General features: G+C 38.2%; 2 protein-coding genes across 3 annotated transcripts in view; one reads left to right on the top strand and one right to left on the bottom strand.

The window, feature by feature from the left end:
• rpe65a (retinoid isomerohydrolase RPE65 a) overlaps positions 1-15281 on the bottom strand; it is a 222353-nt gene that overhangs the window by 62410 nt on the left and 144662 nt on the right. The window lies entirely within an intron of this gene.
• Positions 1-15281, top strand: part of dsg2l (desmoglein 2 like) — a 46294-nt gene that overhangs the window by 24075 nt on the left and 6938 nt on the right. For both annotated transcript variants that reach the window (XM_079613742.1, XM_079613743.1), the window contains 8 exons: positions 2996-3156; positions 3489-3623; positions 5224-5409; positions 5673-5938; positions 6045-6187; positions 6733-6954; positions 9494-9715; positions 12025-12152. In XM_079613742.1, coding sequence (XP_079469868.1) covers positions 2996-3156; positions 3489-3623; positions 5224-5409; positions 5673-5938; positions 6045-6187; positions 6733-6954; positions 9494-9715; positions 12025-12152 — 1463 coding nt within the window. The remainder of the gene's footprint in view (positions 1-2995; positions 3157-3488; positions 3624-5223; positions 5410-5672; positions 5939-6044; positions 6188-6732; positions 6955-9493; positions 9716-12024; positions 12153-15281) is intronic.

Genomic DNA, 15281 nt, shown 5'->3' with positions numbered 1-15281 from the left:
TTATTTAAAAAAAAAAAGTTTTGTCAGAATTGCGATTCTCTTTGTACAAATATACACTCTTTAATGGACGTATTCACGTTTAAACACAATTTAAACAACGTATTATGCAATGCATTACTTCTATATAGATTATATATTAAGTTGCTCAAGCACATGGTAAAATATTTAACCATGTATTTATATTAAAATCACATATATTTTAAATGAGAACTTAAAATTGACAAAAACAGCCGACTCATACCTTTTTCTTTTGCATAATTTAGCCAAACTTTATACAATAAATCTTGCATGTCACAAAGAACTTGTTTTTCCACCTCCACGAATGAGACGAGTGTCATTCATTTTGTCGCCTTGTTGAAGTAAATTGTAGTTTTCCTTGCTTTACCCCGGTCTTACTATGGTAAAGTGACACTATTTTTGATTACTACTACTACTTTGATTACTACAATTACTATTATCACTTGTATGGGTTAAAGTTAACTCTTTCTGTCAGACTATCTATTATTATTCCCTACATACTACTAAGTCAAGTAAATATTAAACAAACCTGTGTACAACACTAGATAAAGGGGAAAAAATTTACTTGGCCTATTTAAAAGCCTTTTTAACCAGTTGTCATGATAATTTACTATATTAAAACCTTTGGCCCATAAAAGTAACTATTTAGACATACGTTTAGAATGTTAATTACTATTGCATTTTTAACTTGCTCGGAAACGTGAAGCACAGACCAAGCATACAAACCTCCTTCACGTCCACAATGTCTTCTGCCAAACTGGCCGTATCCAACACTTCGCCTTCTCCAGGTAGGAAAGACGGCTTGTCTCCTAGCACCCGATCCAAAACTTCATTAAATGGACAGGTTACTCTGGCCCGTCCACTTTTACCATTATTTAGCTTTGCGGTAAACTATTTTAAGAGTTTTTATTTTCCTTTGGCGCTGTTGCCATGTTCTCCTGTAACCCGGTTCTGTCATTTTTTTGCGATATGTCTTCATATATTGCTTTGTTCCTACTGTATAAGGTCTTGATAATTTTTGCTTTACGCTTTCGTCGCTCCATAAAGAAATAAGTGTCCGAGTTTCACCACTGCTCCATGCCAGAGTATCATCCATGTTTATGAAACCACATATGTCAGCGCTTCTCTCCTCCCAAATGGAAGTACGTCAAGAAGCAGTTCAAACATGGATGATAAGTACGACTTACTTTCACTTTGATTTGCGATAGTTTGCACGTTGGCTTGATGAATAGATATATAGAAATAGTGCCATATAGCCTATAACACGCTCTCACGCGTTTATTTTTTAGCGTTTTTGGGAGGAGCAAAATTTGCCCATGTGGTTTCAACAACCAGATGCATTTACACTTGTCCAGTGTCGTCTGGAATGTGGAAGTGGTTTGAGCGATCGGATTCAAATCCGTCTCGAATGCGTTTCGGAGGCATTTACACCTGGTCGTTTCACGATCGGATAGCTATCCCATCACAGAAAACGCATGAAGTGGCCAGGTGTAAACCGGCCCTATAATTCAGCGCGTGCAGCAGAAATAGACTCGTGCGGAAACGATCGCGGCACTGCTGTACGCACCGCTCCTGGAACGGATCACCGGTGCAGTGCGAAAGCTCTAACCTGTTAACATGGGTACGGAAACAACTATGCACCGCATACGCACTGCAAACGGAGTATGCAAATGACTGACTACTCTGACTTACAGTCATACAGACATACAGTTGTCAACATTTGAAGTGGATCAAGACACGAACGGGTATTGTTTAAAATTCATGTATAACTTTGATGAAAGGTTTTGATCCACTTCAAATGTTGACTACACTGTACTATAGGGGCTTTTGCATCGAAGGAACCTTTGCTTTTGGGTGTATTCGCACCACAGGAACTGGGAGCGATTTTAGCTCCAGGAACGCCTTTTAGGGGAACTAAATAAGCTCCTACTTCAGAGTCGGGTCTAAACCAGCGCTATAGGAACTACCAGTGACGTTAGTGTACGCTGACTGGCCGAACACACGCAGAACACCAGCACTTTGCTTTTACTTTCATGTTGTTTATATTTATTTTATTATTAAAGTTATGTTTACCATTCGCCGGTTCCAGCCTCCTTCTTTCCTTATAAATAAAACTTGTTGTCAGCCCAGGATGTATTCAGGATACAGTGAAGTACGAGGCTGTACAAGGTCTTGTGCACCAGCATTGTCATGTCTTTTTCTATTTTCCTTGAATTCATGGGACATTTAGCACTCTCATTCATCTCAAAGCTCAAAGACAGCATGAAAACTGCTCATACACACTCAGCATGAAAACTGCTCATACACACTCAGTTCTGTTTTGATGCAAATGCCATGTGACTCATCTCTTCGGAGCTGCAGGAAAATATGCCAAGATAGCATTGACTGGCTGATAGCACCACAAGGACACATACAGTGGTCAGAGGTGTGGCATACTGGCCTGTGTTATCGTTAAACTAAACTACTGTCTTAAAACTAAAACATTTACATTTCAAATTTTGAGTTTAGTTAAACTTGAAATTTTTAAATAAGTAAAAGACAAAAAAAAAAAAAATACATTTCCCACTATATATTCAAAAAAGAGCTACAGGTTGTTTGAATACATTTTTCACAAGTTTATGTAAGGGTTAATGCCCTTCGAGGTGTCCATTGTCAGGTATTAACGGACGATGGCAAGGCGTGAACCGTCCGACGTGCAGCGGAAGTCCATTAATACCTGACAATGAACACCTCGAAGGGCATTAACCCGCTTATACCATGTTCATTTGCCAAATAACACATTTTTAAAACATTAGTTTATATTTAATTAGTTTTTCAATCGAAATCTAACGATTTTAGAACTCCTTTACTAGGTGTCCTACATCACTTTTTAATGGACACCCTGCAGCCAATCAGAATCGAGTATTCACGCAGACCATGGTATATTTGTATTTAAGGTGTGCTATATTTACCCTTGTTTCTGCATGTCATTTTTCAGACACGTCTGTAATGAAAATCACAGCCACTGATGCAGATGAAGTAGGAAATCTGAATTCGCAAATTTCCTACAGCATTGTTCAAGAGAGTCACGCTGACATGTTCTACATTAATCGAGAGACTGGTTGGATACACGTCATGCACAACACGCTAGACAGAGAGGTATACAGTCACTAACATGACTTTATATTATTGAACCGCTTAGCATAGAGACTCATTTAAAACTGATTTTGTAGTTAATTTCAGACTTGGGTGTATTCTTGAATAAATGTAAGATTAAAGATCGAAAATTTCCCATTGACTGACATTCAGAACATTGATTTCTTCTACTTTTCTGGATCGGTTTACCACAGACATTACCTAAAGGTTTTGAAATTAAGTTTTCAGAATTTAACGTTTTTTGAAGTAAAATAAAACTGTTAAAATGAATCCTAATTGTATTGCTGATGTTTGTCTTCCTCATGAGACTGAAGTTTGTGCTTTTCTCATCTCAGAAAAAAGACACATACACGTTGACCATTAAAGGAACCGATATGAATGGAGCTTCAAACGGAAACACAGGGATGGGGACAGCCGTCATCAAAATTCTTGACGTCAATGACAACATTCCTACTTTGGAGAAAAACTTTGTAAGACGTCTTTTTTTTTGAGGATCACTACATCTCAGGTCCAGCTAGAGCCACCGCAACATATACCAAATGACTTAAAATTACATCTTGAGTTCATGATGTGATGATAGATTTATGCAGATGTGAGCTTGTAAATCATGTATTATATTTTATATTACACTTCACAAGCATTGAAAGGACAGGGCATTTAATTTATATGAAATGTTTGCTAATTTAAAGGTATGGTTCACCCTAAAATGAAAATTACGTCTTCATGCACGCTCTTTCTTTTTCTGACCACATAAGGAGAGTTTTTAAAAATGTCCCACTCGCGCTCGTCCATATAATTGCAGTGAATAGCGACCAGCATCAAAAAGATGCAAAAGCATCACAGAATTAATCCGTGTCATATATTCCTAGTGTTCTGGGGTTCACGGTAGGGTTTGGTGGAAAACAAAAATATATATATAATGTATTATTTAACAAAAATCCTGACCTTGGCCATTGGTCTTCTGTTCATTAGCTCTGACTCGCCCAGAAAAAGCACACAAAACACTGCATGAAACACAATGTCTAGAAATCCCCAAAAGTATCCGTGTAGTTTTCTTCACCAAGTTGAATATCTCCGGACCGGAACAGTCAGAATGACAGTTGACCGATGTGAACACGGTAATAACTTGTGTTGTGACGAACACATCAGACATGTTCACCTCAGAGAAGAAAGCACATGGATTGTATTTCATGTCGCATTTTTCTTAATCTGGATGTCTCACACCTTGTGTGTTTTCCTGGGTGAGTGACTCGGTGTGAACTGAGTCTCATGAACGAGCAGTCGAGCACAGAAGATCAACGGCCAAGGTCAGGATTTTCATTTAACGTCCCCCTTTGGTGAAAATCAAGCTTTTAATGTAGTTTATGTGGAGTTTTTAATGTGCTTTAGGACTAACCATGTGTAAATTCACAAGTCGACAGCATTGCTGAGTATTTTCTGCTTAAAACTGCAGTGAACCAAAGACAGTCTCAAAAACACGGTTTGAAATCGCTGGTGTTTCTGACGTCACACACTACCTTGTAACCAATCAGATCAACGTGTGATCATCAACCAGTGGATCTCTGAGTGAGTGAGTGAGTGGAGACGGGGCTCATCTGCATATTTATAGAACCGCGCATACTAAATGAGGCAAGGGTGTCGAGTTACATTCAAGATATTTTAAGGCATGAAGAAACTTTTTTCAAGAAAAAAACGTTAAATATTTAATTTTGGTGATCAAAGATGAGTTTTAAGGGATATAATTATTTACTACAGGGGGACTCTGCTAAAACCCTGTCGTGAATGCTAGAACACTTGGAATATACGACATGTGTAGCATCGGACCATTCGGTGATGCTTTTCATATTTTTAAAAAAGCTTGATGCTGGTCGCTATTCATCGCCATTATATGAAAGAGCACAAGCAGGACATTTTTTTGTTTTTATTATTCTCCTTTTGTGGTCCGAAAAAGAAAGAATGGCATACGGCATTAGAACAACACCAGGGTGAGTAAACGATGACTTAATTTACTTTTAGGGTGAACTAACCCTAATTATTAACATATGTGAAATCTTTATGTTTGGTTTGTAGTATGAGTGCAGGGTGGAGGAAAACACAAAAAATGTGGAAGTGACGAGAATTCAAGCGATTGATGCCGATCTGATCTACTCTGAGAACTGGCTGGCTGTCTTCACAATCGTGTCTGGAAACGAGGCCAGTTATTTCTCCATAACCACAGACAACAAGACCAATGAAGGCATCCTGATTCTCACTAAGGTAAACTGACCCAACTGTCCTTTATTTCTGTTTTGCCTTTACAAACAGTGCTTTGCTTTCCCTTGTTCATTAGCTGTGTCCAAAAACGGGGTAGAAAATGGCCATTTGTTGTTTAATTTCTGATTACTTTTGATGTTAAAGTCTTACCAGCATTATAAGTGGACCTCATGGAACAGGAATAAATGTGAAGCAGTTCAATAGGAAGTGTCCTACATTCTTGCATCCCCCATTTCCTGCTTTTCACCCTTTGTTTGGTTTTGAAGGAACTGGACTATGAAGAGCTGAAGGAAATCAGGCTGCAGGTGTCTGTGTCTAACAAGGCACAGTATCACTCGTCAGTAGTCATAACAGAGAGCAAGACGTACACCATCCAAGTCAGTGTGGTCAACCAGCCCGAGGGCCCTCGCTTCATACCTGCAGTCAAAGTCATCACCATATCTGAAGAAAGCACCTCTATTATTTTAACTAAAGTCATAACCAACTACGCAGCAATCGACAGCGACACACTATTAGTTGCTACTAACGTGAAGTGAGACTGCAAACATTCTGTGAAAAGCAACATGCCTTTACAACATACTCAAGAATGTGGTTTTGTTCAGATGTTGTAATAAAAGGGCTCATTTTGTTCATTTTAGGTATGCAAAAGGACAAGATGTTGACAACTGGCTAATTATAGATGAGAGGATGGCTGATATAAGACTCAATAAAATTCCAGATTATGAGTCCAAGTTTCTAGTCAATCGCACATATTACGGCCACATAATCTGCATCACCAATGGTAAGTAAATCTGTACATTTCATGATACGTATGTAAGACAGTTAGCATTGGCAAGCATTTATTTAAAAAAGCATTAAATAGTAGGGGTGTAACGATACCCTCATGTCTTGATTCGATACATATCACGATACGATGTTATCGCGATACTCCAAGACATATGATAAAAGGTTAACAAAAAATTAACTGTTGTGTAAAAGGTAAACTTAGTTTTACATTGTGTGTGTAAATGAATAATGTTGGACTTAGATTATTAGGACAATAGAGACATCAGAATAACAATATTCATGATTCTGAAGCTGAAAATGCAGAATTATTGTAGATGAATATGCTTCCACTCTTTCACTGACTAGATATATTTAAAATAATGTAGGCCAATTTTTACTGGTCACATCAGACATTTGGCATTATCATTATCAGAACCCCGTAATTGCATTTCTGTATTACGATATATTGTTACACCCCTATTAAATAGAGTTAGTTTTATGTGTTGCAAACATTTACATTGCATTTAAAGTCATGGGAATAATATATCACTTCTGTTACAGACCTTCCAGCTAAAACTGCTACAGGTACCATTGCCATTCAAGTAAAGGACTTTAATGACCACTGTCCTGTGCTGGTCCATCAGTCTCAAACACTGTGCTATGAAGAGCACGTGGTTTATGCCACGGCTGTGGACGAAGATCACTTCCCCAATGGAGCACCCTTTGGTTTCAAAGTGGACACCACAAGAACAAAGGAGTCCTGGCGTGTCGAACATCTCAACGGTAATGAAAAACTAGGACTGAAACTTATTGTCTTGTGATTTAAAATACTTTATTAACCATACTTTCCAAGATTACTCCAGCTACTATAATCATAATCGTGTTTCAACAATAATACGATAGTGATTGTAGCTGTCAAAATCAGACGCCACATAAAAGTAGTCCATATTATTCATGTGCATTATTTCTACTGTCTAAAGCAAGTGATTGATTGACTGATTGATGTGAAAACTGGCTGTAATTTAATTCTTCAGTCTTAAACGTTCATATTTATCACCCGTTCACACTTAATAAGCAGTGTCTGTAGAAATCACGAGCTATGTTTCCATCCACCTACTTTTATGCGCATTTGGGGATATTCACATCAAAAACTGCTGAATGGAAACGCCAAGATGCGCATAGATTCTAAAAATAAACAAAAACTATGTTTACTATGTTTATGCTTTTACTATGCACTTGTTTGAGTCAGATAAGAAAGCATGCGCATAGACTATAATGGAAACACGTTTACAGAATAAAGTCTTCGATGCACATCAAACAAAATAACATGACTTTGCGCTTTGGGACGGCATAGCTGGACTAACCAGCGGATGGTCTTTTAGCACAGCATCTGAAATGCTGTTTTGGTCGTTCTGAAATGCCTGAACAAAGTCCCAGAACTGTCTTACCTGACCGCGTTCCCAAACAAGATTATTGCGTCTTTTGTGTACGTGTTTTTAGCATGTTTATTGCATTTCGTCTGCGCGCTCTGAGACACAAGTAATTAATTTGGCCTATATACAAAAATTATTATATACAGTCAGTGGCTTCTCCTACTTTTCCTAGTTATATTTAGCACCTGTTTATCAGGAAGTGAAGAGTTTGTTGTTTTCGACTCACTGGATGGAAACAGCGTTGGAAATGTTCTGTGTGATATTCCAATTTCGCCCATTAAGTTTAATTCCCAACTTTGTATGGAAACCACTGCTGAGATGTGCCTCCTGCATTTACACAATCTCATCACTTGTTTCTGACCTATCACAATGCATTTAGCTGTACTAATTTATTATGCAGGAAATATTAAAACATGATCATATATCCAAAAATAACTTTTGACATTAGCGAGCGTGTAATCACCCTCCCTTCACTCTATTCCAGTCACAACCTGGCCTGGGTACTTTTTTCTTTTGCGTAACCAAAAGAAAATACAATCCTTTCTTTGTCTCTCATGTGACTAACAAAATGTCAACAATTTGAACATTTTAAAATTAATTTAGAGCTGTATTCCAAGTTTAATGACTCTTAAACTGTATTTCCTAATGACAGCATAGTGAAATGCTGGAGAAAAACATGCTTTAAGTGTTTACTGTACTTACAGTGTGCGGGAAGAGACGTTTGTTTAGTTTTGTTGCGGCCAGTGCCACATTATATTTGTATATTTATATTAACAACACATTATATATGTATATTTATATTAACAACACATTATATGTACTGTATATATATATACAGTAATTCTTGGGAACGTCAAAGCCATGAGGTATTATTTATCATCATGAATCATCCCTCTAGAGAAAGACTGAGAAATGCTGACTTGAAATCAGCATGAGGGGCAATAGGGTTTCTTTTACAGCACTTTAAACCCCTTCATGGGGATAATGCTGTAGATGCAGATGCATGACAGAAGTGGTATACAGCATTGCATTTAGATTTTCCATTAAAATGGAAACCATCAATAAGTAACTGATTGTAATTAAAACCAAGAAACTGAGAAACACAGGGAAGAGCATGCAGATTAAACATCCATGTATAAACAAGACCTGACAATGAACACTTGAAACACAAGGGCTTAAATGCACAAGAACTAATAGACTAAGACACACCTGGGAACATTGGCTAATGAGGAGAGACAGGAACACAACAGACTACAAACTGAAAGTCCACACAACAAAAGAAAAGCACAATGAACATGTTACACTAGTGAATAAATAACTGGATGCAGTCTAGTGCATCAGCAGCCTGAGGGCATTTTCAAGGACATTTCTTTACACGCACAAGAATGCACTGTTCAGGAAAAGTCTGATTTTGGACTGTATTAAAAACCCAGACAGCAACATAGTGTCGGCCGACACTTGTTTTCTGGGATCCTGGAGAAGCTCTGGTAATTCTCACATTACCCCACATCCTATCAGAGGGCTTAGGAGTATGTTTACATGTCAACGATGTACTAAAAACAGACGATAACGTTGTCTAAACGATCCCCGTTCACACACATCTGTGAAAATGACCAAAAAGGCTGTATTATGCATGCCAGGCCAGTAGTTGGCGATGTCAAAATGCTGTTGCCGTGTAAATGAACGGCCAAAACGCATTAAAAAAAGTCTGTTTTCAATTGAAAACGGTGTCGTGTAAACATACCCTAAGACTGTAAATTATATGAAGTCATGCAATTAGTTACCTAAACATGTTAGAAACTAGTTTTAGTACTGAATTGTTGCCTCAAAACAGGTCATTAATCATGTATGAATCTTTTTATGTCTTCTTGTTTACCATCATGTTTCAGACACTACAGCGATATTCAGATCTCAAACAACACTGTGGCCCGGTGTGTACCATGTGTTTGTGGATGTGAGGGACCAGCAGGGGAAGATCTGTGCTGCTCAGATGCTACGCATAGACGTCTGCACATGTGACGCATCGAAAGTTTGCCTGCCAGGAAACGTGGTCTCTAGATTTGGCATATCTGGTGTTTTTCTAATGTTGCTGGGACTGCTGCTGCTTCTGTGTGAGTAGCAACATTTAACCTCTCTCTTGCTGTGAGGACGCGCTGCTTCTCAACATAGAAATGCTTGCATCATGATTTAAAAGTAAAACGTTTTCCTAGAAATAATTTTTTTACAGCTTTCACACAGACAGTTTAGTCTGGAAGCTTGTTTCCGCCACAGAATAAAACATAAAAAAGGTAATTGCGACTTTTTATCTCACAATTGAGACTTTTTATCTTAGAATTGCGTGATATAAACTTGCAATTTGCGAGTTAATGATTAGTTAACTTGAAGTGTGCTATTTTGAAACAACTTATTTTGTACTAAGTATATTTTAGTTGTAATTAAACTGTAGTAAAGCATAACTTTAAGTGTACTTTCATGTACTAAATTGGGCCAACTTAGTATACTTTAAGTATATGCCTGTGTAGGGACTAATTACATGCTTGATTAGTGATATTAATGTATAGTGTATTAATGTATACTTTATTTGTGTTACAAGTACATTACAAATGTAATACGAGTGTCTTCGAAACAAGCAATATACCATAAGTGTATTTATATATATTTTTGGCGATTTCGCCTTTTATTAAGATAGAACAGTAGCTAGACAGGAAGTGAGGTGGGTCTCGAACTCGGGTCTCCTGAAGCACATGTCGGCGCACTTGCCCACGAGGCTATCCAGTTAAAGTCATAGGCTCATTAATACATTTGGCTTATTCCAAATACTACAAATTGCATACTTTGTCTCCAATAACAAATGTGTATTATTATTAGACAAATACTATTGTATACTATAATGTATTTTGAAAGTATATTTTCAATGCATTGCTACAATGATCATTTCCAGCAGCACACAGTTAAAATATACCTCAAATATATTTTTAATAAAGTGTAAATAAATACACTTTTAAAAAATTAACTGAATTTTCACTTCAAGTATATTTTTTTTAGTACAATTATTTTAAAGTGTGGTAAAAGTTGTATTGTGAAAATAGTTAAAAGTAGGGCTGAACGATATGGACAAAATTTCATATCTCGATTTTCATGCCAGATATCTCGATATCGATACAATACGATATGACTACGGGGTTCGGTGAAAACCAAGCATTTCTCAGAAAAATAAAAAGATCATAATACAAAAAAATGTGGAAAGTATAGTTTTATTTTTAAAAACAAGTTATAATTCGACACGTTTTATTCATATCAGATACACATTGTGTAAGTAACTTCAGTGTTTACTCTATTCTATTCCCAGTTCACCAGCCACTTACTTTTAAGTATTTCGGGAGAAGTGGATGAATTCACGTGTTGTAAACATAGAGGTTGTAAATCCAACAGATCCGATTCTCTGAACTGCGTCTGCGGCACAAACTTACACGGCGGCGCCCATCACGCATACAGCTCAACTAACGCGATCGTTATAAAGGTGTTTAAACAACAATATACTTCCACTTGCATGTATTTGACAATCGGAATATCAGATATTTCATGCCATAGCTAACACATTTGTGAATATTCTGAATAAAAAAGGAAAAATGTCATAAAAGCAGATCATCATTCATTCAGCGCTGTTGCTGCTGCGGTGTGTCACGTGACAAGCAATGACGCGTCACCATGGAAACGCCGCCCCCCCTCTCACAATATAGTTCCCACGTCCCTGGTAGTATGTGCACGCTGGCTTTAGCTGTGCATTCAAAGGCACTCGAAAACTGATGTTTGTTGTGACTGCCAGAGTTGTATGCAGGGCGAGCGCGGAGAGGGGGAATCTATATCGTCGATATCGTTGCTTTTTTCGATAGTAATATCTTGAAAGTTCATATCGAGATATAGATACAATAACGATATATCGTTCAGCCCTAGTTAAAAGCATGATGCTAATGTACTTTGAATATATTTAAAGATATATTAACTCATTGTCCCGTTAACTCGGAGAGGTTTAATTTCCCTCTTCAATAAGTTTTGTCAATAGTTTTGTTTATTGGTCTAATTCTGGTTTCTCTTTCTAATGAACCTCGCATTGGGTTAGTCACTCAATTAATTATCTTGTGCTTCGTTCCCACCCTTCTGAATTATGCTGCATTTATAAGGAGTTATTACAAACTAAGCCTGTTTAGTTGTGCCATCTTACAATCAATATATATGGTAAATGTAAGGTGTCGCCGATGTAACGGCTAAAACTTGAGGTTGCGATGAGGTCTTAAAATGTATGGAGGGGCTCTTAAATGTAATTCCATGATTCCTGTACCTGAATAAGACTTCTGTGTGGCTGTGGATGTGTGTAAAGACGATGACCGCTGAATGAACACTGCGTTGTCTGTGTTTGCAGTGATTCCTCTTCTGCTGCTGTTCTGTGTTTGTGGAGGTGGAGCAGCTGGAGCAGATTTCAAGACCATCCCGTTTGATGCTAAAGATCATCTTATACCATATAACACTGAAGGACAGGGAGAGGACAAGGTATGTGACACTACAAAGTTAGACTCTTACACATGCCCTAACCAGTCGTGGTGCAGTAGACACGTGATAAAAGGCATTTTCTGTCATGTTAATGAGAGTTCTTGTCCCGACACTACTTCTTTCAGGTTGCTTGGTTTCTGTTTCTGCAGTGTCAGTAGTGCTCCTCATGTACAGTCAAAACAACATTTATTCAGACACCTTCAACATTTCTCACATTATCACAGTTTATTCACTATACCGTATTTTCCGGACTATAAGTCGCTCCGTACTCTTAAGTCGCATCAGTCAAATGCGTCATGAAGAGGAAAAAAAAACATATATAAGTCCCATTTATTTAGAAATTTATTTCACAAAATCCAAGACCAAGAACAGATATTTAATCTGGAAAGGCAAGTTATTCAGCTGCACAACAGCACACAGAACAACAGGCTGAATAGGTGTCCGCGTGTTAACGTAACACAGGGTTTCCCGCAGCACTTTGGCCGCTTAAGCAACACACGCCTGTCGCCTTAGATACGTCCTCAAAAAAATGTATATTAGCGATATCCGCCGTGTTACTCTGTCCTGTTTAGAGCTCAGATTCTCTGCCTGAGCCCGATATTTCCCGCCGCTATACTCGGGCCGGACCCGTGATCTAGAGACGTGCGGCGCGGGACTAGATTTGATGGCCGAGTGCGAGCGCGGGCGGTAGTCTAATGCACTCACTATGTGTGTGCGGCTGCGGGAGAATAAAACTATTAAATAGAAATATATATGAATAAAACTAATAAATTGTTATTCATCTGTTGCAGAAAAGCTACAAGAACAACTAAAACAAAATAGAAACGATTTACAGGCCAGAGTTTCTATTTGTAACATGTTTGCAGCGTTGAGCGATGTAGCCAATCACAGACATATATGTTGATTTCTGGACCGCAATGGCCAATCAGAAGCATTTAAGACAGAATCCCCTCACGGCTCAAAACGGACTTTTTGTTCAGTGCTGAATTCTGCATCCTGGCAAATCCTCGGATTATAAAAGATATTATGAAAGATTCATTATGCAGTCAGCTTCACTGATAATAACAGAGATGTATGAGATCGCGATGAAGTGATGTCAGCTTTTAGGAATTATTAGGGAGCGCGCATTCAGTCAGACAAACCATGCACACAGCCTGCTTGCTTTTATGTTAAATTAACAGTGGATTGTGAATGTTAATGCTTTAATAACAAATAATTTTTTAGGAGCATTTATGCTGATGTGTATGGCGACACTTAAAGTTAAGTAAAGTTAAGCTAAACAAAGTTAAGTTACACAAAGTTACGTTACACCTTAACTAACACATTTTCTGTGGGAAACCCTACACAATAGCATAAAGAACATATACCTGGGAGGTATAGGCTACACTGAATAGGCTACACTAACATTAGCCAGCGAGTCCAAATACCGGTAAGCAAGTTCACCAAGCTCCCGATCTCATTCCTCAACACTGAATCCATTGAGTTCTTCCTCGGTGTCGCTTCTGAACAACTCCGCCAACTAGAGCGCCCTCTCGCGGCTGTAGTCGGTAATGTTTTCTCTTGGTTCATCTCAGTCAGTATGAATTCATTTTGATATATAAGTCGCACCTGACTATAAGTCGCAGAACCAGCAAAACTATGAAAAAAAGTGTCTTATAGTCCAGAAAATACTGTATGTTGAATATGTCAGCTGTTAAATTTAACTAAACAATTAGACAATACCAGTTTAGCTCAACCAATCACCAAGCAATGCTTCATTTTGTTCAGTCGGTGTGTAAAAAGGTCGCAATAGCAATTAAAGAAAAAACACTTCAGCAAAACATGGTCAGATCAAAGTGTCTGAATCAGTTTTGGTCCCAAATTTTGATACATTTTACTGGTAGTCACTGTATGAACAATTTTTGGGTATTACATATCACAGTTTACTTTATTTTGCTCTCATCACTTACTTAATGACATTAGTAATTTTATGACATCTCCTCTGCACGCAACACAAACCCGCGCACGATCATTCCTCGCGCTCGCGCTTGATCTGCTCTCGCCTGCTGCTTTTGCTCGCTCAAACTCTTTTATTTTTGGCAGTCGAGGGGCAGGACTTACTGTTTCAATAACGTCAAATGTCAGTGGTTACTTCCCCTTTTCCGGAAGTCAGTTGTGATTGGACCCATGTCCAATGACCCGTAATTCACTTGACTTGAGACATCAGACATCACTTAATTTGTTTTTATTTTATTTTATTTATTTATTGTGGTTTATTGATGTGTAATGTGATTTAATGCATTGTTAATATAGAATAGTTTATTAACAGGAAGTCTTAGGGGTATGTAATGAGTTCAAGGATGGGGAAGGAGGAGGACAGGGTCAGCGTGGTTGAGACTTGTGCGTTTTATTCATCAAAATAAACTCAAAACAAAAAGCCCTGCCCGTAGCGCATTCACCGTAGTTTCACTCTCGAACTACTCCAGCAGACTGCAGGACCACACGAGTCTCCAGCTCAGTTCCTGGTGGCTTTATCTGGTCTCTCCATGCCAATTACTGAAACGAGACACAGATGTGTGTTATTTGCACTTAACCCACTTTCTCACCCGGCTCTCTCTCCTGCTGCAGACCTCGCTAAACCATGGTTATTAACATTGTAAATCTACCAAAACCTTTATACATTTTATATTTATAACACTATGATTTGTATTATTGGCATTAAAATATCTAAAAGAAATTGGAGAAAAATGGGAATGCAAAGTCATATCTAAATCTAAAGAGGCTCAAGAAGCATAATGTTCCTCCACAGATGATCTGTTGATGTGGAGGTTTTGCTCCATTGTTGTGGCTTTATGTGAGCAATATTCCACATGTAAGGAAGGGGAAAACACTTCAGACGTCCTAGAGACGTTAGAGCAAACGTCTGGTTGGATGTTTTAGTTTCGGATGGTCTAAAGCAGGGCTGCCCAATCCTGCTCCTGGCGATCGACTGTCCTGCACAGTTCATCTCCAACCCTAATCAAACACAGCTGCCTTTAATTTTCAAGTGATCCTGAAGACCTTAATTGTTTGATTAGGGTTGGAGACGAACTGTGCAGGACAGTCGATCGGCAGGAGCAGGATTGGACACCCCTGGTCTAAAGTTTTGAT

Source organism: Phoxinus phoxinus (assembly GCF_949152265.1).
Source record: "Phoxinus phoxinus genome assembly, chromosome: 5".
NCBI classification, from domain to species: Eukaryota; Metazoa; Chordata; class Actinopteri; order Cypriniformes; family Leuciscidae; genus Phoxinus; species Phoxinus phoxinus.
Note: the sequence above shows the minus strand (reverse complement) of the source record. Positions and strands in the feature narration are given on the sequence as shown.